General features: G+C 41.2%; 1 protein-coding gene across 1 annotated transcript; it reads right to left on the minus strand.

The window, feature by feature from the left end:
* Positions 1 to 21215: 21215 nt before the first annotated feature.
* On the minus strand, positions 21216 to 22271 carry LOC142660345 (4-galactosyl-N-acetylglucosaminide 3-alpha-L-fucosyltransferase FUT6-like). Its single transcript, XM_075836946.1, has one exon. It carries the CDS (start codon positions 22269 to 22271, stop codon positions 21216 to 21218), a length of 1056 nt encoding a protein of 351 aa, XP_075693061.1.
* Between the last annotated feature and the right edge of the window lie 2093 nt (positions 22272 to 24364).

A 24364-nucleotide genomic window follows, 5' to 3' on the forward strand; every position in this document is an offset into this window, starting at 1 on the left:
TATATTTATATGTGCGGTATATTCACTGCTGGTATTTATTTATATGTGTGGTATATTCACTGCTGGTATATATTTATATGTGTGGTATATTCACTGCTGGTATATATTTATATGTGTGGTATATTCACTGCTGGTATATATTTATATGTGTGGTATATTCACTGTTTGTATATATGTATCTGTGCGGTATATTCACTGCTGGTATATATTTATGTGTGTGGTATATTCACTGTTTGTATATATGTATCTGTGTGGTATATTCACTGCTGGTATATATTTATATGTGCGGTATATTCACTGCTGGTATATATTTATATGTGTGGTATATTCACTGCTGGTATATATTTATATGTGTGGTATATTCACTGTTTGTATATATGTATCTGTGCGGTATATTCACTGCTGGTATATATTTATGTGTGTGGTATATTCACTGCTGGTATATATTTATGTGTGTGGTATATTCACTGTTTGTATATATGTATCTGTGTGGTATATTCACTGCTGGTATATATTTATATGTGTGGTATATTCACTGCTGGTATATATTTATATGTGCGGTATATTCACTGCTGGTATATATTTATATGTGTGGTATATTCACTGCTGGTATATATTTATATGTGTGGTATATTCACTGCTGGTATATATTTATATGTGTGGTATATTCACTGCTGGTATATATGTATCTGTGCGGTATATTCCTTCTGGTATATATTTTTATATAGGATGTGCGCGGTTTATTTTTTGCTTTGCTACTGTTGCATATGTCTCTTTTTTCTAAATATTCATTTTTGTGCCTTGCGAGTAAAGGGGTTGTTCCAAGATTAAACGTTATCCCCTGTCTACAGGATAGCACATAACATGCTGATCGGTGGGGGTCCGACCAGTGGGACCCCCACTGATAACTAGAACGGTGGTCACTTGTACCCCTGAGTGACTGGAGCGGCAGGGTGTGTGTTTGACCTGCAGCGTCATTAACTCAGGGGTGCAAGGGACCCCCACTGATCAGAATGTTATCTCCTATCCAGTAGAGAGGGGATAACGTTTAATCTTGGGATGACCCCTATAAGGCCTGAACATTCAGTGAATAGTTTTCAGATTATATTACTGGCTTGATGATCACATTCATTCCTAGTCCGGTCTGTGTAGCTTCTGTTTATAAATGTTATGGATTGGTTGTACAGATCCAACAGACGTGGACAGATCCTTTTATCGTCACTAATCTGTTTTTTTCCGCTAGAAAGAAAGTGCAGCATGCGTTACTATACTGACTGTAAAGAGCAGCGTGCGTTACTATACTGAGTGTAAAGAACAGCGTGTGTTACTATACTGACTGTAAAGAGCAGCGTGCGTTACTATACTGACTGTAAAGTGCAGCATGCGTTACTATACTGACTGTAAAGAGCAGCGTGCGTTACTATACTGAGTGTAAAGAGCAGCGTGCGTTACTATACTGACTGTAAAGTGCAGCATGCGTTACTATACTGACTGTAAAGAGCAGCGTGCGTTACTATACTGAGTGTAAAGAACAGCGTGCGTTACTATACTGACTGTAAAGAGCAGCGTGCGTTACTATACTGACTGTAAAGTGCAGCGTGCGTTACTATACTGACTGTAAAGAGCAGCGTGCGTTACTATACTGACTGTAAAGAGCAGCGTGCGTTACTATACTGACTGTAAAGTGCAGCGTGCGTTACTATACTGACTGTAAAGAGCAGCGTGCGTTACTATACTGACTGTAAAGTGCAGCGTGTGTTACTATACTGACTGTAAAGAGCAGCGTGTGTTACTATACTGACTGTAAAGTGCCGCATGTGTTACTATACTGACTGTAAAGTGCAGCATGCGTTACTATACTGACTGTAAAGAGCAGCGTGCGTTACTATACTGAGTGTAAAGAACAGCGTGCGTTACTATATTGACTGTAAAGTGCCGCGTGCGTTACTATACTGACTGTAAAGTGCCGCGTGCGTTACTATACTGACTGTAAAGAGCAGCGTGCGTTACTATACTGACTGTAAAGAGCAGCGTGCGTTACTATACTGACTGTAAAGTGCAGCGTGCGTTACTATACTGACTGTAAAGAGCAGCGTGCGTTACTATACTGACTGTAAAGTGCAGCGTGTGTTACTATACTGACTGTAAAGAGCAGCGTGTGTTACTATACTGACTGTAAAGTGCCGCATGTGTTACTATACTGACTGTAAAGTGCAGCATGCGTTACTATACTGACTGTAAAGAGCAGCGTGCGTACTATACTGAGTGTAAAGAACAGCGTGCGTTACTATATTGACTGTAAAGTGCCGCGTGTGTTACTATACTGACTGTAAAGTGCAGCATGCGTTACTATACTGACTGTAAAGTGCAGCGTGTGTTACTATACTGACTGTAAAGAGCAGCGTGTGTTACTATACTGACTGTAAAGTGCCGCATGTGTTACTATACTGACTGTAAAGAACAGCGTGCGTTACTATACTGACTGTAAAGAGCAGTGTGCGTTACTATACTGACTGTAAAGAACAGCGTGCGTTACTATACTGACTGTAAAGAGCAGCGTGCGTTACTATACTGACTGTAAAGTGCAGCGTGCGTTACTATACTGACTGTAAAGAGCAGCGTGCGTTACTATACTGACTGTAAAGAGCAGCGTGCGTTACTATACTGACTGTAAAGTGCAGCGTGCGTTACTATACTGACTGTAAAGAGCAGCGTGCGTTACTATACTGACTGTAAAGTGTAGCGTGTGTTACTATACTGACTGTAAAGAGCAGCGTGTGTTACTATACTGACTGTAAAGTGCCGCATGTGTTACTATACTGACTGTAAAGTGCAGCATGCGTTACTATACTGACTGTAAAGAGCAGCGTGCGTTACTATACTGAGTGTAAAGAACAGCGTGCGTTACTATATTGACTGTAAAGTGCCGCGTGCGTTACTATACTGACTGTAAAGTGCAGCGTGCGTTACTATACTGACTGTAAAGAGCAGCGTGCGTTACTATACTGACTGTAAAGAGCAGCGTGCGTTACTATACTGACTGTAAAGTGCAGCGTGCGTTACTATACTGACTGTAAAGAGCAGCGTGCGTTACTATACTGACTGTAAAGTGCAGCGTGTGTTACTATACTGACTGTAAAGAGCAGCGTGTGTTACTATACTGACTGTAAAGTGCCGCATGTGTTACTATACTGACTGTAAAGTGCAGCATGCGTTACTATACTGACTGTAAAGAGCAGCGTGCGTTACTATACTGAGTGTAAAAAACAGCGTGCGTTACTATATTGACTGTAAAGTGCCGCGTGTGTTACTATACTGACTGTAAAGTGCAGCATGCGTTACTATACTGACTGTAAAGTGCAGCGTGTGTTACTATACTGACTGTAAAGAGCAGCGTGTGTTACTATACTGACTGTAAAGTGCCGCATGTGTTACTATACTGACTGTAAAGAACAGCGTGCGTTACTATACTGACTGTAAAGAGCAGTGTGCGTTACTATACTGACTGTAAAGAACAGCGTGCGTTACTATACTGACTGTAAAGTGCAGCATGCGTTACTATACTGACTGTAAAGTGCAGCATGCGTTACTATACTGACTGTAAAGAGCCATTAAAGGGGCCCTGACACAAGTTTGAACGCTGACATTGTTGTATTATTTTTGTATTTGCATTTTGGATACACTTTGCCCTGGTCACTTTACTAGTACCTATAGCTGGGGCAACATAGTGATATTTACTACACAATTGCCCGTAGCATCATGAGACCTTGCAGCTTAAAGGAATGTTTAGATTAAAGTTGTTTCTTACTTATCATTTTTTTAAATTTTTTTTTTTTCAAATGGAGGGGGGCGCCATTTAAATTTTCGCCTCAGGTAGCAGAAAAGCTAGAATCGGCCCTGCTTATTAGGTCTCATAGATGAGGAACAATGGACACATCACACTTGTATTTTTTTTTAAAGAATCTTTATTTCTGGCTAGGAAAACTACAGCCATGCACTGGATGGCAGATACGGCTCCATCAGTATCATCATGGAAATCACTTGTTAATACTGTCCTTACCTACGAGCAACTAGTATAGAATTACTGAGGGTGCCCTGACAAATTTCATAACATCTGGGGTCAGTGGTCAACTACCTTTGACCTACCTAATGATGAATCCCTCCCTGTAATTCCGCTTTATTTCCTTGACTTCTTAATGAGCTGAGACATGACTTCCTTGACTGCTTTACATAGGCGACTTGTTCTGTTCACTTGTTTACTTTTAGCGTCCAATAAATTATTTTTATGTATCCTTGTACTTCATTGTATGATTTGGCAACAGGACAAATTGTACTTGCTGTTATTGTGATCTATTGTGATCTATTGTCATAATACTCTGTTTACAATATTTGGAATAAAACAAATAAAAAAATAAATAAATTAGACAGTATTCCTGCAGTAAAGAGCAAACTGCAGCAATAGATCTAAAAATTGAGGAGTATCTAAAGGATGGGTTTATAAGAAAATGTCCCCACACAACACTCCCTTGTTCCTCGTGAAGAAAAAGATAGCCCCCGAGCAATCACCGGTGTATAGAATGGTTCATGACCTAAGAGAAGTAAACAAACACATGGTGTGTGCTGACGCTGCCGTTGTCCGGGCATCACTGTCCATATATGGACAGTAATGTAAGGAGGAGCGAAGGAGTCCAGGCAGAGCGCTACAAGCGGCTCTGCTCCGGGACTCCATCTCTGGGAAAGCCCCTGACATCACTGTCCATATATGGACAGTGTTGTCAGGAGCAGAGCAGTGTCCCAGGCAGTGGCATAGCTATAGGGGTCTCAATTGTCGCAACTGTGACCATTGCCACACAGCGCTGACCACGCTAGTCCCGCTTCAAACTGAATCTGCATCCGCAGGAAACATATTCAGTTGGGTTCAATGCTAGAGCCTTCCTCCAGCATTCACTGTGCCGTGAGTGGCTTGGTGCAGGCAGATGTGATGTAGTGATGTAATCGCGCCTGTATGCGCCAAGTCACTCGCAGCACAGTGCAGAGGAGGAGAAGGATCTCCTCCACCTGTCGTTGGAACAGGGATAGGTAAGTAATTATGATATTATTTTTCTATTAGGTACATACATATGGGGGCATTATACTAGGTATGGGAGGGGGGCTCATATTGTAGCTGCTGAGGGAGCATTATACTGTATGGAGGGCATTATACTGTATGGGACAGCTATGGGGGGCATTATACTGTATGGGGCATTATACTGTATGGGGGTCATTTTAGCTGTACCAGCCTTAGGCATACCAGACTACACAAATCTCTTTAACCTCTTTTGTCATGAGACGAAAGGACATGCACAAGGTGTCCTTACACAACTAAATGGGTCAAAACACAGACCATTGGGGTACTACTCTGTACACCTAGACCCTGTGATCAGAAGTTCACCGCCTTGAATCAGAGCAGTAGCAGCCGCAGCACTTATAAAAAAATAAAGTACCAGATATTGTGCTTGAGAGCCCTCTCACCATACAGGTAATACATTCAGTACAGTAAATTTTGTCACAAGCCAGGACAAAACATCTATCTGCTGCAAGACTTACAAAATATGAAATAGCATTCTCATACCTCCCCCACCTCACTATCAAAAGATCCACAGTTTCTGAACCCAGCTACATTACTTCTGCTTGGTCCAGAAGATGGGAGTGAAGAATGGAAAGAAAATCTAGAACAAAAAGAAGAGGCCTATGAGAAAGCATTAGAGAGCAGACAACGAAGCTGATAGATTGGGAATGGAGGGAGTAGGGGGATCATAAGATACCACACAATTTTTTCTCATTTGATGTTCCGGATGACATGCATGATTGTTTTGAATTAATGAAAAAGTTCCTGAACTTTTTGTAGATGGATCCAGATCATATCACAACGGAGAACCAAAGACAGGAAATGCCATTAACACTTTGCATGAAATTTTGATTCAGCAACCACTCCCACCTGGGATTTCGGCCCAGGAGGCGGAGCTGAAGGTGCTCACTGCAGCGTGTACACAGGCCGGGGTTCATACTGTAATTACGAGCACGGCCGGCCACGGGCAGCCGGCCGCTTTTGCGAGCCGTGCTCCCATTATAAAGCATAGCAGTACGGCCCGTAAAATGAAAAAATAGAACATGTTCAATTTTTTTAACGGCACGGGCACCTTCGCGTGAGAAAACGGGAAGGTACCCGTGACTAACAGAAGTCTATGGGCCCGTTATTGCGGGTCGTAATTACGACCCGCAATAACGGGTGTTTTTACGGTCGTGTGCATGAGGCCTAACTATGTAACTATATAATAGTCATAAGACATTTCATATGTACTTTTAAAGCGTAACTGGGAAGCAAAAAGTGTTACTTTATATATAGAAAGAAGGCTGGACATGCACCTCCTGTGGTTGTCATTTTCTGATTGATGTGTTACTAAAGGTACTTACATAAATAAAGATTCTGAATCCATTCAGAGTCTCTTGTACACCATTATTGTCATGTGCATTCTCTCGGACGGACATTTTTCTGTGGTCCTGGACAAATTCTGTTTAAGGAGCTCGGTTAGGAGTGGACTGAGTACTCTAATACTCTTAGTCCACTAGTGACTCACAAGAACCCTCAAGCAGCCTCTAACGCTATTTGGGTAACCCCCAAAAATGTTGTACCCCAGATCCCTAAGTTCAGTGGGAACTCAGGGAGACATTTTGACATGGCATGGCTCAGAGAGCTTGACATTTTTCTAAGTACTTTTTTTCAGATAAATTTATTGCTATAACGGTGGCCCAGACAAATTTGTATGCCCAACAATTTATATTCAAAAACCCCAGTTGAAATTATGCTAAACCCCACATGTGGGCCCCCGTAGAGGCAGCGGAGATGATCAAATTTTGGGGCCTTGTATTGAACATAGGGTTATTGAAGAAGCCGAGAATTAAGTCCTACTGGAGCTTGGATATACTGCACCACACCCTAATGTACCACATGGCCAAGTCCAAGACATGCTTTGAAGCAATCCTGAGATTCCTACATTACAATGATAATACACAGTGCACACCCCGATGACACCAGTTTTGACCGCTTGATTAAAATTAGACCCCTCATAGACTATTTCAGTGCCAAGTTTGCCAGTTGTACACTCCTGAGAAGTGCATTTCTATTGATGATTCCCTGGTACATTTTAAAGGGAGGCTTAATTTCTGACAGTAGCAGCCAAGTAAGAGAGCAAGGTATTGCATGAAGATGTATAAGCTGTGCCAGAGTTCATCAGGGTACGCTCACAGGTTAAGGATTTACAAAAAGAAGGACACCAGAATTGACCCCCCAGAATGCCACCCCACCCTCCTGAGAGTTACAGAAAAAATTGTGTGGAATTTAGTGAACCCAATGCTGGGCCAGGGTTACCCCATCTAGCTGGATAATTTTTTTTTACCAGCTTTCCTTTGTTTTAAGTGCCCCACTTCAAATAAGTACTGTAGCATGTGGCACTGTTAGAAAAAATCAGAGAAGCCTCCTTAGGTCGCTGCTTGGGCAAACACTCAGAAAGGGGTTAGAGCAGGGCATTATGCAGCAAAAAAATATTGTGTGTCAAGTATAAGGATGGGAGGGATGTCCTCATATTGAGCACAATACACAGTGATAGCAGCACCCCCGTCCCAGTATTAGGTGCCAGAATATAAACCCCAAAGACAGACTGCATCCTGGACTATAAGGGTATGTTCACACGGCCTATTTACGGACGTAAATCGGGCGTTTTTGCCCCGAATTACGCCCGAAAATAGCGCCTCAATAGCGCTGACAAACATCTGCCCATTGAAAGCAATGGGCAGACGTTTGTCTGTTCACACGAGGCGTATATTTACGCGCCGCTGTCAAATGACGGCGCGTAAATAGACGCCCGCGTAGAAGAAGTGACCTGTCACTTCTTTGGCCGTAATTGGAGCCACTATTCATTGACTCCAATGAATAGCAGCGCTAATTACGGCCGTAATTGACGCGGCGTTCAAGCGCCTGCACATGCCGGTACGGCTGAAATTACGGGGATGTTTTCAGGCTGAAACATCCCCGTAATTTCAGCCGTTACGGACCCCCGCCGTGTGAACATACCCTAATAGGTACATGGAAGGTCTTGATCTTTCAGATCATGTTCTAAAGCCATATAGCGTCATGCGGAAATTAAGGGTGTGGTACAAAAAGGTGGCTGTGCATATCAAACAGATAGTATTGCATAATACTTATGTGCTTCATCGATGTGAAGGCCAGATGGGAACCTTGCTGGAATTTCAAGAGGTGGTTATCAATGCCCTGATTTTTTGTGACCAGGAAGGGTGAGCAGTACTTCTGGAAGCGAGGCCACACGTATTACACCAGGGAAACTCTTTCTTAACTCGATCCTCTCCACTGGTAAGAAGGGAAGTACCCAAAAAAGTGCAGAGTGTGTTACAAAAGGGCATTTGAAAGAACACTACTTACCATTGTGAAACCTGCCATACACAACCTTGCCTCTGTCAAAATATACCATATATCCTCGAATTTAAATTTTATTATTTATTTGCATGCACTTATTATTATGTACACTGATGTTCACACTACATCCCTAGATGACTGCTGTAAGAGTTGTAGTTTACAAACTGGGGTCACTTCTGGGAGGTTTCCACTGTACTGATTGCTTAGAGACTCCGCAAATGCGACATAGAATTCAAAAATCATTGCAGCAAAATCTGTGCAACAAATGGCGGTCCTGTCCTTCAGAGCCTTGCCTTGTGCCCAGCCAGCAGACTATAACCACATGTGGTAGATTTCCGTACCCGGGAAAATCTGCATAACAATTTATTGGGTGGGTGTCTCCAGTGTACACAAGCTGGACACAACATATTAGGTGCTGAAATGGCATAAATGTTAAAAAAATTTCAATTTTCACACTGCACCAACCACAAATTCTAACTACACTCCTAGATGAATGTCATACGGGATATAGTTTGCAAGCTGGGGTCCTTTCTTCGGGGTTTGCACTGTACTTGTACCACAAAGATTCTGCAAATGTGACATGGCACTTAAATACCAATTCAGCTCCAAAAGCTAAATGGCGCTCCTTCGCTTCTGAGCCCTGCCATGTGTCCAAACTGCAGTTTTTGACCACATATATGGTATTGCCGTAGTCAGCAAAAAAAAAATGCTTTACAATTGTTGGGGTGCTTTTTCCCTTATATTTTTTGATAAAATTACATATTAGAAAAATAATATTTTTTCCATTTTCAAAGCCCATTTCTAATAAACTTTTGTCAAAATGCTCACTACAGCCTTAGTTTTATTCTTTGAGAGGTATATTTTCCTAAATGGTGTATCTTTTGGCCAGTTTCCACTGTAGTAGTACCTCAGGGGCAGGGCCAGCGACAGGGGTGGCAAACTGGGCAATTTCCCAGGGCCCCCATCCTCCTAGGGCTGCTGCCTGTGGCTGCTATGGGGCACACTCCGCCCAGCCCATAACATTTATGGGCCAAGTGTCACGGGCCCCCTCATGCTAGGTAGCGGCGCTAGCACCGGATGGGGGCTGTGTGGCATAATAGGGGGGGATTGCTGTGTGGCTCTATATACAAGGGGGGCGCTGTGTAGCACTCTTTACAAGGGGGGATTTATGTGTAGCACTATATACAAGGGGGGGTTCTGTGTGGCACTACATACAAGGGGGAGTTCTGTGTTGCACTATATACAAGGGGGCGCTGTGTGGCACCATATACAAGGTGGTTCTGTGTGGCAAAATATACAAGGGATGGGGGGCTGTGTAGCACTATATACATGGGGGTTTCTCCGTGGCACTATATACAAGGGAGGGGACTATGTAGCACAATATATAAGGGGGGATGCTGTGTAGCACTAAATACAAGGGAGGACGCTGAGTGGCACAATATACAAGGGGGTTTCTGTTTGGCACTTTATACAAGGGATGGGGGTGTAGCAGTATATACAAGGGGGATTCTGTGTGGCACTATATACAAGGAAGGGGAGCTATGTAGCACTATATACAAGGGGGAACGCTGTGTAGCTCTAAATAAAAGGGGGGTGCTTTGCGACACTATATGCAAGGGGAGGGGTTCTGTGCGGCACTATATAGAAGGGGGTTCCATGTGGCCCTATATATAAGGCGGGTTATGTGTGGCACTATATACAAGGGGGGCGCTGTGTGGCACTAAATACAAGGGGGGTTCTCTGTGGCACTATATAAAAGGCACTGTATGGCACTATATACAAGGGAGGGGGCTGTGTAGCACTATATACAAGGGAGAGGAAGCTGTGTACCACTATATATACAAGGGGGGTTCTGTGTGGCACTATATACAAGGTAGGGGGGCTGTGTGGCAATATACAGGGGGATTTCTGTGTAGCACTATACATGGAGGGGGGCTGTGTGGCACTATATACAAGGGGGGCTGTGAGACACTATATACAAGGGGCATTGTGGCACTATATATAAGGGATGGGGGCTGTGTGGCACTATATACAAGGGAGGTGGTGCTGCGTGGCACTTTATACAAGTAAGAGGGGCTATGTGGCAGTATATACAAGAGAGGGGGCTGTGTGGTGCAATATATACAAGGGTAAGGCATTGTGGCACTATATACAAGGGAGGGGGCTGTGTGACACTATATACAAGGGGAGGGCATTGTGGCACTATATACAAGGGAGGGGGCTGTGTGGCACTATATATACAAGGGAGGGGTACTGTGTGGAACTATATACAAGGGAGGGGGACTGTGTGGCATTATATACAAGAGGGGCTCTAGGGCACTATCTACTAAGGGGTATGTGTGTGGCACTATCTACTAAGGGGGGATGTGTGGCACTATATATAAGGGGGAGGACTGTGGCTCTATCTACAGGGCAGCTGTGTGTGGCGCTATCTGCAGGGGGCTGAGTGAGGTGCTATCTACATGGGGCAAAAGGGGGTATTACTGCTGTGGGGGCACAAATGGGGTACGGTTACTGACGGGCACTTTTATTGTGATGAGCAATAAGGAATCATTATTAACATCTAGGCACTGTTGATTATGAGTTTGTTTAGAGGATGAGGTATAGGCGGGGAGGATACTTGAGAAGAGAGAAACCAACATCTGTTTGTCAAATTCTGCAGAGACGAGTCGTGGCTGGAATAAGTCGTCACAGTGGTTTGTGCCAGATGGAGAAAAAAAGGGAAAGTGAACGACTCTATTCGGAGAAAAAAATCACCTATGAGTCACTAGATATAAATGTGCTGTAATAAAGTATATCGTCTGCAGAGTGCCTATTGGTCTTTGTATAGTGATTTTTATTCAGTAACAAGAGGAAGTACTCTTCTGTTCTTTTACTTTTCAATTGTTCACTGTTTTTTTGTAACTGGGATAATGGATAGCAAGATTGGAGGTCTTCTTCAGTGCACAGTCTGACATATGTATGCACGACTGGAGCCGGAGTTCCAGGGTGAATACATCTGTGGCAGATGTGAGCATGTTGTTCACCTGGAAGCTCGCATTAGAGATCTGGAGGAACAAAATGCAACACTGAGGGCGATAGACAATCTTGAGCGGAGTATGCTGCTCACTGAGCAAGCAGTTAGTGGGGTAGAACTGGAGGGTGAAGACATGGGTCAGCAGGATCAGGCAAGTAGCTGGGTTAATGTAGCTAGGGGCAGTAGAAAGGGGTCTAAGAAAAGGAAGACCAATCCTGTTTCTGATATTCCAAGCAAAATTGCCAAGTTGGGTGATGATGTGAGAGTTGTCAGTCTCATAAATGGCAGCCCTAGTGGATACAGATCTTCCTAACAGCCGGGAGAACAGCCCAGCTAGTAGTCGGCGGGAGGGTAAAGCAAGAAAATTGGTAGTTGTAGTGGATTCTATAATCAGGAAGACGGATAGAATAATTTGTCGCCATGACCACCTCAACCGATTGGTTTGCTGTCTCCCTGGTGTGAGGGCTCGGCATGTGGTGGAATGGGTGGATAAATTATTGGGAGGGGCTGGTGATGATCTAGCTGTCGTGGTCCATGTGGGTGGAGGAGGCTTAAGAATAATTTTAAAGAACTAGGCTATAAGCTGAAGGGCAGGACCTCCAAGGTAGTTTTCTCAGGAAAACTGCCTGAGCCATGCGCATCACAGGAAAGAGAGCGGGAGCTCAGGGAGTTAAATGCATGGCTAAAGTCTTGGTGTAAAGGAGAAGGCTTTGGGTTCCCAGAGAACTGGGCTGAGTTTTTATTGGGGTACAAACTGTATTCTGCAGATGATTTGCACCTAAATAGAAGGTGGTCTGCTGTGCTGGGGGAGAGAATTCTAGCTGGGGTGGCAGAGTATTTAAACTAGGGCTGAGGAGGGAGCTCAATGTAGAAAATAAAGGGGTAGTTAGGTAAGAGTAGGGTCAGACTATATTGGTGGGAGGGAGAAACAGGCTGTGGGGAGAGAACTAGACAACAGGATAAGGAGATCCCTTTGTTACAAAACAGCAATAAAAATACACAAATAATGTCAAATAATCAAATTTCTGATACTGAAAATGAAAAATTGAAAGGCAAGTTAAAGTGTATGTTCACAAATGCCAGAAGTATAGCAAGCAAAATGGGGGAGCTGGAGGCCTTGGTACTGGAGGAACATATAGATATAGTTGATGTTGCTGAAACATGGCTAGACTTCCCATGACTGGGCTGTAAATCTATAGGGTTTTACACTGTTTCGGAAAGACAGGACAAATAGGAAAGTTGGTGGTGTATGTCTGTATGTGAGAAGTGATATGAAGGCGAGTGTGAAAGAGACAATATTGCGAGGAGATTGAAACCTTGTGGGTGGAATTACAAAGGGAGGTAAACACTGAAAATATTACTTTTGGTGTAATCTATAGACCCCCCAATATAACTGAAGAGATAGAAGGTCAGCTATATAAACAGATGGAGCGGGCTGCACAGGCTGGTACTGTAGTAATACTGGGAAATTTTAATTACCGGGATATTAATTGGGGTCATGGTTCTGCTTCAACTGCAAAGGGGAGAAATTTCCTCAACCTGTTGCAGGAAAATTTTATGGGCCAGTTTGTGGAAGACCTGACTAGTGGTGAGGCTCTGTTGGAGCTGGTCATTTCTAATAATGCAGAGCTCGTTGGGAATGTCAATGTTCGTGAAAACCTCGGTAACAGTGATCACAATATAGTTACATTTTACCTATACTGTAAAAAACAAACACAGGCTGGGAGGGCTAAAACACTCAATTTTAAGAAGACAAATTTCACCAGGATGAGGGCTACAATTTAGGACATAAACTGGGAAGAACTAATGTCAAATAATGGTATAAATGATAAATGGGAGATCTTAAAATCTACTTTGGGTAATTAAAATTCAAAATGTATTCCTTTAGGTAACAAGTATAAACGACTAAAATTAAACCCCACATGGCTTACACCTTCTGTAAAAAGGGCAATATATGACAAAAAAAATGGCATTTGAAAAATACAAATCTGAGGGTACAGCTGTAGCCTTTGTAAATGATAAAGAGCTTAATAAAATCTGTAAAATGGTAATAAAATCAGCAAAAATACAAAATGAAAGGCAGGTGGCCAAGGATAGTAAAACAAATCCCCAAAAAATTCTTCAAGTATATAAATGCAAAAAAGCCAAGATCTGAACATGTAGGAACCCTAAATAGTGGTAATGTGGAGTTGGTCACAGGGGATCAAGAGAAGGCAGAGTTACTAAATGGGTTCTTCTGCTCTGTATATACAACAGAAGAAAGAGCAGCTGATGTAGCCGGTGCCAGTTCTGTTAATATATCAGTTGATATACTGAATTGGCTGAATGTAGATATGGTCCAAGCTAAATAAAATAAAATAAATGTACACAAGGCCCCGGGACCGGATGGGTTACACCCTAGAATTCTTAAATAGCCTAGTTCAGTTATTTCTGTCCCCCTCTTCATAATATTTAGAGATTCTCTAGTGACTGGTATAGTGCCAAGGGACTGGCGCAGGGCAAATGTGGTGCCTATTTTCAAAAAGGGCTCTAGGTCTTCCCCAGGTAATTATAGACCAGTAAGCTTAAAATGTTTGAGAGGCTATTGAGGGACTGTATACAGGATTATGTGACAAAAAATAGTATCATAAGTGACAGCCAGCACGGTTTTACAAAGGACAGAAGTTGTCAAATCAACCTGATTTATTTTTATGAAGAGGTGAGCAGAAGCTTAGACAGAGGGGCTGCTGTGGATATAGTGTTTTTGGACTTTGCAAAGGCATTTCACACTGTCCCTCATAGACGTCTAATGGGTAAATTAAGGACTATAGGTTTAGAAAGTAAAGTTTGTAATTGGATTGAAAATTGGCTCAAGGACCGTATCCAGAGAGTTGTGGTCAATGATTCCTACTCTGAATGGTCCCCGGTTATAAGTGGTGTACCCAAGGGGTCCGTGCTGGGACCACTATTATTCAACTTATTTATTAATGATATAGAGGATGGGATTAATAGCACTATTTCTATTTTTGCAGATGACACCAAGCTATGTGGTAATGTTAAGTCTATGGAACATGTTAGTGAATTGCAAGCGCATTTAAGCAAACTAAGTGTTTTGGATGTCCACTTGGCAAATTAAGTTTAATGTAGATAAATGTAAAGTTATGCATCTGGGTACCAACAACCTGCATGCATCATATGTCCTAGGGGGAGCTATACTGGGGGAGTCACTTGTTGAGAAGGATCTGGGTGTACTTGTAGATCATAGACTAAATAACAGCATGCAATGTCAATCAGCTGCTTCAAAGGCCAGCAAGATATTGTCCTGTATTAAAAGAGGCATGGACTCGCGGGACAGGGATATAATATTACCACTTTACAAAGCATTAGTGAGGCCTCATCTAGAATATGCAGTTCAGTTCTGGGCTCCAATTCATAGAAAGGATGCCCTGGAGTTGGAAAAAAATACAAAGAAGAGCAATGAAGCTAATAAGGGGCATGGAGAATCTAAGTTATGAGGAAAGATAAAAATAATTAAACCTATTAAGCCTGGGACATGATTAACTTATATAAATATATTAATGGCACATACAAAAAATATGGTGAAATTCTGTTCCATGTAAAACCCTCTCAAAAAACAAGGGGGCACTACCTACGTCTGGACAAAAAAAGGTTAAGCCTGCAGAGGCGATAAGCCTTCTTTACTGTGAGAACTGTGAATCTATGGAATAGTCTACCGCAGGAGTTGGTCACAGCAGGGACAGTAGATGACTGTAAAAAAGGCTTAGATAATTTCCTAGAACAAAAAAATATTCGCTCCTTATGTGTAGAAATTTTTCCCTTCCCTTTTCCCGTCCCTTGGTTGAACTTGATGGACATGTGTCTTTTTTCAACCGTACTGACTATGTAACAGTATGGGGTTATTATTCAGTCACTATGTGGTTATGGTGAGGCGGTATTATTCAGTAACAGTATGGTGGTATTAGTCAGTCACTATGTAGTTATGGTATGGCAGTCGACTGCGCTATTGTTTCCGCCAAAAAAACAGAATCCTTATGGAATGGAGACAAACGGAAACCATTTGCAATGCAAGCCTTACCATTGAAATCAATGGTAATGCAAACGGAAGCTGTGCTTGCCGTTTGGTTTGCGTTCATGGGTTCTCCTGACAGAAAGGTCTGACGGAAGCCATCAATGGAACCCCGGCGCAGATGTGAACAGGCCCATTATTCAGCATTTGGGTCCCCACTTTTAACTTTGCCCATGGCTACACTTTGTCTAAAACCAGCCCAGGGGCTTTGCACAAAACTATTCCATCAAATTTTGCATGGCAAAAGCTAAATGGTGCTCCTTCCCTTCTGAGCCCTGCCGTGTGCCCAAACAGCAGTTTATGGCCACATATGGGGTATTGTCTTTCTTTGAAAGAAATTGCCTATCTAATTTTGTAGTGCATTTTCTCTTGTAGTCCTTGAAAAAAATTCATTGAAACATCTGTGGGGTCAAAATGCTCACTACATTTCGGGATTAAATCCTAGTCATATGGGGTATTGTGATACTTAGGAGAAATTGCATAATAATTGTTTGGGTGCGCTTTATGCTATATTCCTTGTGAAAATGAACAATTTAAGCTGAAGCGACACTACTCAATTTTTACAGCTTAATTATAATAAATTTGCTGAAACACCTTTGGATTCACAATGCTCACTACATCCTTAGATTAATTCCTTGAGAGGTTTAGTTTCCTAAATGGGGTCACTTGTGAGGGGTTTCCACTGTTTTGGTTTCTCAGGGGCTCTGCAAATGTGACATGGCGCCGCAAACCATTCCAAAATCTGCTCTCCAAAAGCCAAATAGTGCCCCTTCCATTCTGAGCCCTGCCGTGTGTGCATACAGTGGTTTAGGACCACATGTGGGGTATTGTCGTACTCAGAAGAAATTGTGTAACAATTGTTGGGATCTTTTTCTCCTATATTTCTTGTGAAATTTAAATATTTGAGCTAAAACTACATACTATTGGGAAAAAAAATGTTTTTCCCATTTCTACTTCTTCATTATAATAAATTTGCTGAAACACCTTTGGAGTCAAATGCTCACTATACCCCTAGATAAGTTCCTTGAGGTGTGTAGTTTCCTAAATGATGTCTTCTTTGGAGTGTTCCTGTAATGTCCGTGGTCGCTGACCACGAACTCCTTCCATCCAGTCGACGCCCTTCTCTCCAGAGATGTCTGCACATACGGCCGTCCTGTTCCACAGTGACCACCAAGGTGCGCTCACGAGCTCAGTCCAGACTTTAGAAGCCTAAGCGCACGCAGGTGGGAGATTGAGCTGACTGCTCCCAGAGCACCCTGGGATATAAGAAGGGCCCAGCCCCTTCCTCCCATGCCTGAGTGTTGTTTGTTGTATCCTAGTTTGTCTATGCAAATGGTCTCCTAGTTTTTTCCAGTTCCCAGTGTTTCCCGTTCCTGTATTCTGTATCCCGTGCTATCTTGTTCAAGTGCCGTGCTGTAGTCATGCTGTGCTGTATTCCACGCCTGTCCTGCTACTCCACGCCTGACGTCTACCTGCTGCCTAGTCCCAGGCGAGCCTGCCTTGCTACTGTCTGAGCTGCCACATGTACCCTATACGAACTATAGACTGTGACCTGCGCCCTGTTGGCCAGCTGCCATACCGTCAAGGCGGTACGGCCCAGAGGGTCCACGAACCCAACGTGACAGTTCCTTCTGTTTCGGCACCTCAAGACCTCTCCAAACCGTTAGTGGTTCTTAAAAAACATCTTAATAAAAAGTAGGACCCAAATTCCACAAGGTGCTCCTTCGTTTCTGAGGCCTGTGTTCAGGTCGAATAGCCCACTAGGGCCTTTAAGAAAAAAATAATAATAATAATTGAATGAAAAAAATTATGCTTATATGAAGAAAACGTATGGTAAAGCTTGTTTATAAAAATGTGTTGTTTTATTATCCACTTTAGAAGCAGAGGATTTCAAATGTAGAAAAATCAAATATTTGCTAAATTTCTTTACATTTCAGATATGTTTTAGGAATAAAGATTAAACATATTAACAAAAATTGACCACTAACATAAAGTACAATGTGTCACAAAAAAAACATTCCATGGTTATTACCACATAAAGTGACAAATGTCAAATTTAACCCCTTCCCGCCACAGCCCTTTTTCAGATTTTCATTTTCGTTCTTTTCTCCCCCCCTTCCAAAAGCCATAACGTCTTTATTTTTCTGTCGATATAGTACTATGAGGGCTTGATTTTTGCGGGTCGATTTGTAGTTTTTCGTAGCATAATTTATTTTGCAATATAATGTTCTAGGAAACGGGAAAAAAATTATTTGTGGGGTAGAAAATGAAAAAACAGCGATTCCTCCAATTTTTTTGCCCGCCGTTTAAACGGAATTCACTGTGCAATTAGTGCAATTAAAACAACATGTTAACTTTATTCTGTGGGTCAATACGATTACGGCGATACCAAATATATATCGTTTTTTCAATATTTTACTTCTTTTACAAGTAAAAACCTAAGTGTAAAAAAGAAAATTTATTTTGTGTCGCCAAATTCCAAGAGCCATAACTTTTTTATTTTTCCGTCGATTAAGTGGTATGAGGGCTTATTTTTTGCGGGATAAGCTGTAGTTTTTAAATATACAATTTTGGTGTATATGCGACGGTTTGATCACTTTTTGTTTCATTTTTTGTGGGAGATTATGTGACCAAAAAATAGAGATATTGGTGTATAGAATTTTTTTTTTTTTTACTGCGTTCACCGTGAGGGTTAAATAATAATATATTGTAATAGTTCAGACTTTTACAGACGTAGCAATACCAATTATGTTTATTTATTTTATTATTTTTTTAATATGCTCTAGGGCGAAAATGGGAAAAGGGGAGTTTTTTGAACTTTTAATATTTATTTTTTTTACACAAAAAAACAACTTTATTTCACTAATTTTTACTTTTTTTTATCAGTCCCCCTAGGGGACTTCAACCAGCGATCGTTAGATCACTTGCACGATATACTGCAGGGCTTAATAGGTGCACAAAGATGACGGACCTTCATTAGGCCCCCAGGCAGCCATAGCAACCATCGCCCCCCCCCGCGATTGCGTTGCGGGGGTCACAATTAGCTGTTAGAGGGGGTCGCCCCCTCTTTCTAACGATTTAACGAGTATGGATACGTCAAATGTCGGGAAGGGGTTAAAAATTGAGGCTGCATCATGAAGTCCAAACAGGCCGCGTCCTTAAAGGATTAATTCAGCTTACTTACTGCTCTGTGATTTCAGATTTGTAATTTTGCTGTGTGGATTAAATCCCAATTTTACCTTATTACTACTTCCTTATATTTGGTAACCTTTACCGTGATATTTGTATGGAGTATATCTAGCACATGAAATGCTGATTGTTTTCTAGCAATGTGCTGATAAATGATACATTAGTATAAAAAGAACCGTGCTCCATATTTCAGGCATACATTACCATGCTCAATGTCAGATGTTTGACAATATTTATATGATGTGGAACATGGCACAGTATTAAACATTATTAAATATATTTTGAAAACTGTCTATTGAAATCCTATAGTTGCTCTAGAGACTCCCTACTTTATGCTGAATCTTCACGAGAAGAATCAGTACCTTCCGTGAGACTATAAACAGGGATGACATCTGGATGGAGGTAGAAGTGGATATTCGTCCTGTCAGATTGTTACTGAGGATTTGAAATACATTCAGGGTATGTGCACACACACTAATTACGTCCGTAATTGACGGACGTATTTCGGCCGCAAGTCCCGGACCGAACTCACTGCAGGGAGCCGGGCTCCTAGCATCATACATATGTACGATGTTAGGAGTCCCTGCCTCTCCGTGGAACTACTGTCCCGTACTGAAAACATGATTACAGTACGGGACAGTTGTCCTGCAGAGAGGCAGGGACTCCTAGCATCGTATATAACTATGATGCTAGGAGCCCGGCTCCCTGCAGTGAGTTCGGTCCGGTACTTGCGGCCGAAATACGTCCGTAAATTACGGACGTAATTAGTGTGTGTGCACATACCCTCACAATAAGCTTTCAGCAGCTCCATATACAGCAGTTCATATAAATACTTTTTGAAATTTGCCGAAACCAATAGGATTAGTCTTAAAATTTCAACTTTAAACTCCACCTGGATAAAAAAAAAAAAGGACAAAAGAAATCCCTAATTCCTGACTTAGTCATTGAATACATTGCACAAGATTTTCACATCAAACCAATTCTTAAGGCTGGGTTCACACGACCTATTTTCAGGCGTAAACGAGGCGTATTATGCCTCGTTTTACGTCTGAAAATAAGGCTACAATACGTCGGCAAACATCTGCCCATTCATTTGAATGGGTTTGCCGACGTACTGTGCAGACAACCTGTCATTTACGCGTCGTCGTTTGACAGCTGTCAAACGACGACGCGTAAAAATACAGCCTCGTCAAAAGAAGTGCAGGACACTTATATACATTATATGCAGGACACTTATATACATTATATGCAGGGCACTTCTTTCAGACGTAATTTGAGCCGTTCTTCATTGAACTCAATGAAGCACAGCTCAAAATTTATGGCTGTCAGAGAAGCCTCGCAAAATGCGAGGAGGAGCATTTACGTCTGAAACGAGGCAGCTGTTTTCTCCTGAAAACAGTCTGTCATTTCAGACGTAAAAGCCTGCTACCGTGTGCACATACCCTAATACAAAATACAGCCATTTTTTTTTCATCAACTTGCTTTCTAATCCTCAGACAATACACAGCCAAGAGTCTTCAGCAGCTCACTGCATTTATCAAAAGAGAAGACAATATTTCTTCAATGTAAATATACCCCATAAACTCCATGTGCCTGACTTGAGTTTTGCCTGAAGGTGTATATACAATATACACCTCAATGGATATTTTCCATTAACATCTCTATAAAAGCTTATGTATAAACCTCACATTTTGAAGTTGAAACCTGACAACTAAAGAAATGAATTGCACTATATAGGCACTATTTATATCTTCCTAATGTGTCCCAGCTGCTGCAAAAGTACTTAAATAAGAACTACACTTTCATCACACTTTTGACATGTCATAGAGACACATCAAATGTTTGCATTGGTTGGGGTCTAGGTTTTGAGACCCCCCACCATGGCTGAAACGAAGGTGCAGAAGCGCTCAGCTGAGCGCTTTGTTCCTCTAGCTATGATCGGCCCTCATCGTCTGGCTGAAGACGGCTCACATAGAATGTGTCTATGTAAGCCGTCTTCAGCTTGAAAGGGAGTGCTGATCACAGCTGGAGGAGCAAAGCGCTCAGCTGAGCGCTTCTGCACCTTCGTTTCAACAACGGTGGGGGTCTCAAAACCTAGACCCCAACCGATCCAAACTTTTGATACGTCTCTGTGACATATCAAAAGTTTGATGAAAGTGTAGTTACTTTTTAATACATAAAGTTGAGACACAAACTGCATATTATCTTTTTGAAAAGGACGAGTGTATTTCATACTGATCATTCAATAGTAGACTAGAATTACCCCTTTATTCTTCAAAAAGAGGTTTTGCAGAAGTTGAGGTGTACATTATTATGAAATTATGTACATCCTCATGCTTTCATATGGTCACGGAAATTCTTGGGTATATTATCACATATTTTGCCTACTATGTTACAACTAAAAGTTAATACAATACAATCAATAATAATAGAAAAAAGACTTTAAAAGAAAAGAAAAACAAAAACTCCTTCAGTCATTTGTACCATGTTCGAAGTGTTGAAATAGTTTTGTTTGTAGGAGCTTCTTTTAGTGCTTTACATACTCTGCAGTAATTAGTTGGCCAATCATCACTTGTAATTGGATGAAGTCTGGACCTCCATGTAAAATACTGTTGGTAAGCTTTTTCATCACTGTCCAACTTTAAGATATACTTAGCAAGCTCTTCAGGAGTGGAGAAGTCCTCAACATGTATAAAAGAGTCTTTTGGAATGTAACGCTCATAGTTTTTACGAGAAGGACCCATTACAACTGGTACAGACCCAAACGTTAATGCATTCAACCAGAGTTTCTCTGTAATATAGTCTTCATGAATCGAGTTTTCAAAGGCGAGATAAAACTTGTACTTGGACAATGTTTTTTCAAGATCATTTCCAGGCAGAGGTAAATTCTGCCTTCCATATATGTCTACAGATAAAAATTTCCTGAGCTCCTGATAATAGTGCACTCTTCTAGAATGTGGGTTCCAGTTACTGATTGCCCAGGCTACGAGCTTGGTTTTTGGAGGAATTGTGAAGTTCTCTTCTTGTTGATTCGGCTCTAGCCAACCATAAGGTGAGAAAATATCTGAGTCAGCTCTGTAAGACATTGTGAAGTTGATGAGATTATCCATAAAATGCAAGTTTGGGCTGTGTGTTGGGGACTCCAAGTTAAACCATACCCAATACTGATTTGGGGGTCTTGGCATTTGGGGTAACTGCTTAATTGAATTACATGCATTTCTATGATGAATAACAATTGCATCGGCAGAAGAATACAATGATCTATTTGCTGTGTAAAAGCATCCAGAAATATCAACGTATCGTGGACATTTATTCAGTTGAAATTTTTGACCAAATGGCCAAGTCCAAAGAAGGATGAGCTTCGTATTGTTAGATTGTTCCTGATGAATACTTGTATATGAAAATGCATTCATTACCATTAAGCGGTTTCCATAGTTATAGAGTGTAAATAAAAATGATGATAAGCATAATTGTACGATGACAATTAGAAAAGATTTCTTGACTGTCAAGGTCATCCCCTGATACGCCATTTATTTAAGTAGAATCAATGGAACGTCGTGTGACGTTCAAAACGTCGTTTTGACAAATGTATCTGTTGGAGAAAAGAACAGAATATATTAAAAGATTGATCTAAGTTTTTATTTTATATAAAACGATTCTGCACCTTTTTTTCGTATTTTTTTTTCAATGTGTTGTCTCATCTTGACACCCTTTACTATGTGGCCTACATATATGTATATATATATATATATATATATATATATATATATATATATATATATATATATATATACATATATATATATATATATATATATATATATATATATATATATATATATATATATATATATATATGCAGGAGAAATAAATCTTGCAGCACTCCAACAGGATGAATGAAAAAAACAGTGATTTATTCAAGCCAACATACGTATGGTGGCTATAATAAATCACAGTTTTTTTCATTCATATTGTTCGAGTGCTGCAAGATTTATTTCTCCTGAATATTGATACAGTCCTAGGATCTGGACTGCTTGCTGGCACCCATTCACATATGTAAGCTTTCTCTTACTGAGATTGAGTGCTGCTGCTTTCTCTGTTTGAATATATATATATATATATATATATATGTATATATACGACCCCCTTCTTTGTGTCAGAGCACAGAGCCACTTGCAAGAATCCACTCTCACGCTGGTGGACCTGGTCTCTCCATATTGTAGGGGTTGTCTGTGATAAAACAATCCCAATAAATATGATTACTAGAGTATGCTGAGATGATGAATAGACTCTTTATGCATTAGAAGCTGAACAGCATGTAAACAGTTTGGTCTTAGTTTACATTTGTTGGAAAATGCTTGTGTATTTGTGGTCTCAGAAACCCCAGAAGAGCGGAGATACACCTGTGTGTATAACATTATATATGGCATAGATGCTTTCAAGAAAATAACTTTTTACCCTTTTTTAGGCCACCCAAAATGTATTCTTTCTGTTGGCTTTGTAAACATTTAAGATAATAAAATTGTAATTTTCCACCAAATAACAGCTCAATTATGGAACAATGACATAGCTATAGGGTGTATAGAGGGCCTTTTTGCAATATGGGAGAACTCTAGGAGGAGGAGATACACAATTACACATCATGCTAATTCTACAATTATGTATTTGAACTAGATGAAGCTATAACTGGAAAATTAATACTTTACTCTACTGTGTAATGAATAAAGATTCAATATATGAGGGTGGACTTAGATATAGCTTCTCTGTCACAGCCCAAGATCTTCAATCTACTTTACTGCTTTAGACAAAATGCTCATTCAATTTCCTATTAAGGGTATGTTCACACGGTAGCAGGCTTTTACGGCTCAAATGACAGCCTGTTTTCAGAAGAAAACCGCTGCCTCGTAATATACGAGGCGTCTGTGACGCTCGTATATCTTGAGCTGCTCTTCATTGAGTTCAATGAAGAACAGCTCAAATTACGTTGCAAAGAAGTGCCCTGCACTTCTTTGCCGAGGCAGTCAATTTACGCGTCGTCGTTTGACAGCTGTCAAATGACGACGTGTAAATTACAGGTCGTCTGCACAATACGTCAGCAAACCCATTCAAATGAATGGGCAGATGTTTGCCGGCGTATTGTAGCCCTATTTTCAGACGTAAAACGAGGCATAATACGCCTCGTTTACGTTGAAAATAGGTCGTGTGAACCCAGCCTTAGTGTCATGCACACTGAAGAACCTGTGCAGAGCACATGGAGCGCCTGTGACTCCATCCTATGAAGCTGTGAACACTCCAAGTGCCACCGTACGAAACATACCCACACAGTACAATATTGCGGAGAACACCTTTATTGGTAATATCCCTAATATAGCATCCAATGGAATATTAAACAATGTTTTCTGTACAGTAGGGTCCCATACACCTCTATGGGTGCTGTATTATGGCTCCGTACAAATAATAGGTTGTATGAAGCCGTTATGTAGTCATGTGCATGAGCCCTTAGAAGTATAACTCCACTCAATATGGGAGATTCAAAGTCTTTAAAATCAAAGGGATAACGATTTAAAGGGTAGACAGAAAGGGACGCCTTTAAGGTTTGTTTTACATCTGACACATTAATCGA

This window comes from Rhinoderma darwinii, chromosome 9 (genome assembly GCF_050947455.1).
Source record: "Rhinoderma darwinii isolate aRhiDar2 chromosome 9, aRhiDar2.hap1, whole genome shotgun sequence".
Classification (NCBI taxonomy): Eukaryota; Metazoa; Chordata; class Amphibia; order Anura; family Rhinodermatidae; genus Rhinoderma; species Rhinoderma darwinii.

Coding starts and splice junctions, on each gene's coding strand:
- LOC142660345 (XM_075836946.1), bottom strand. CDS start 22,271: ATGGCGTATCAGGGGATGACCTTGACAGTCAAGAAATCTTTTCTAATT.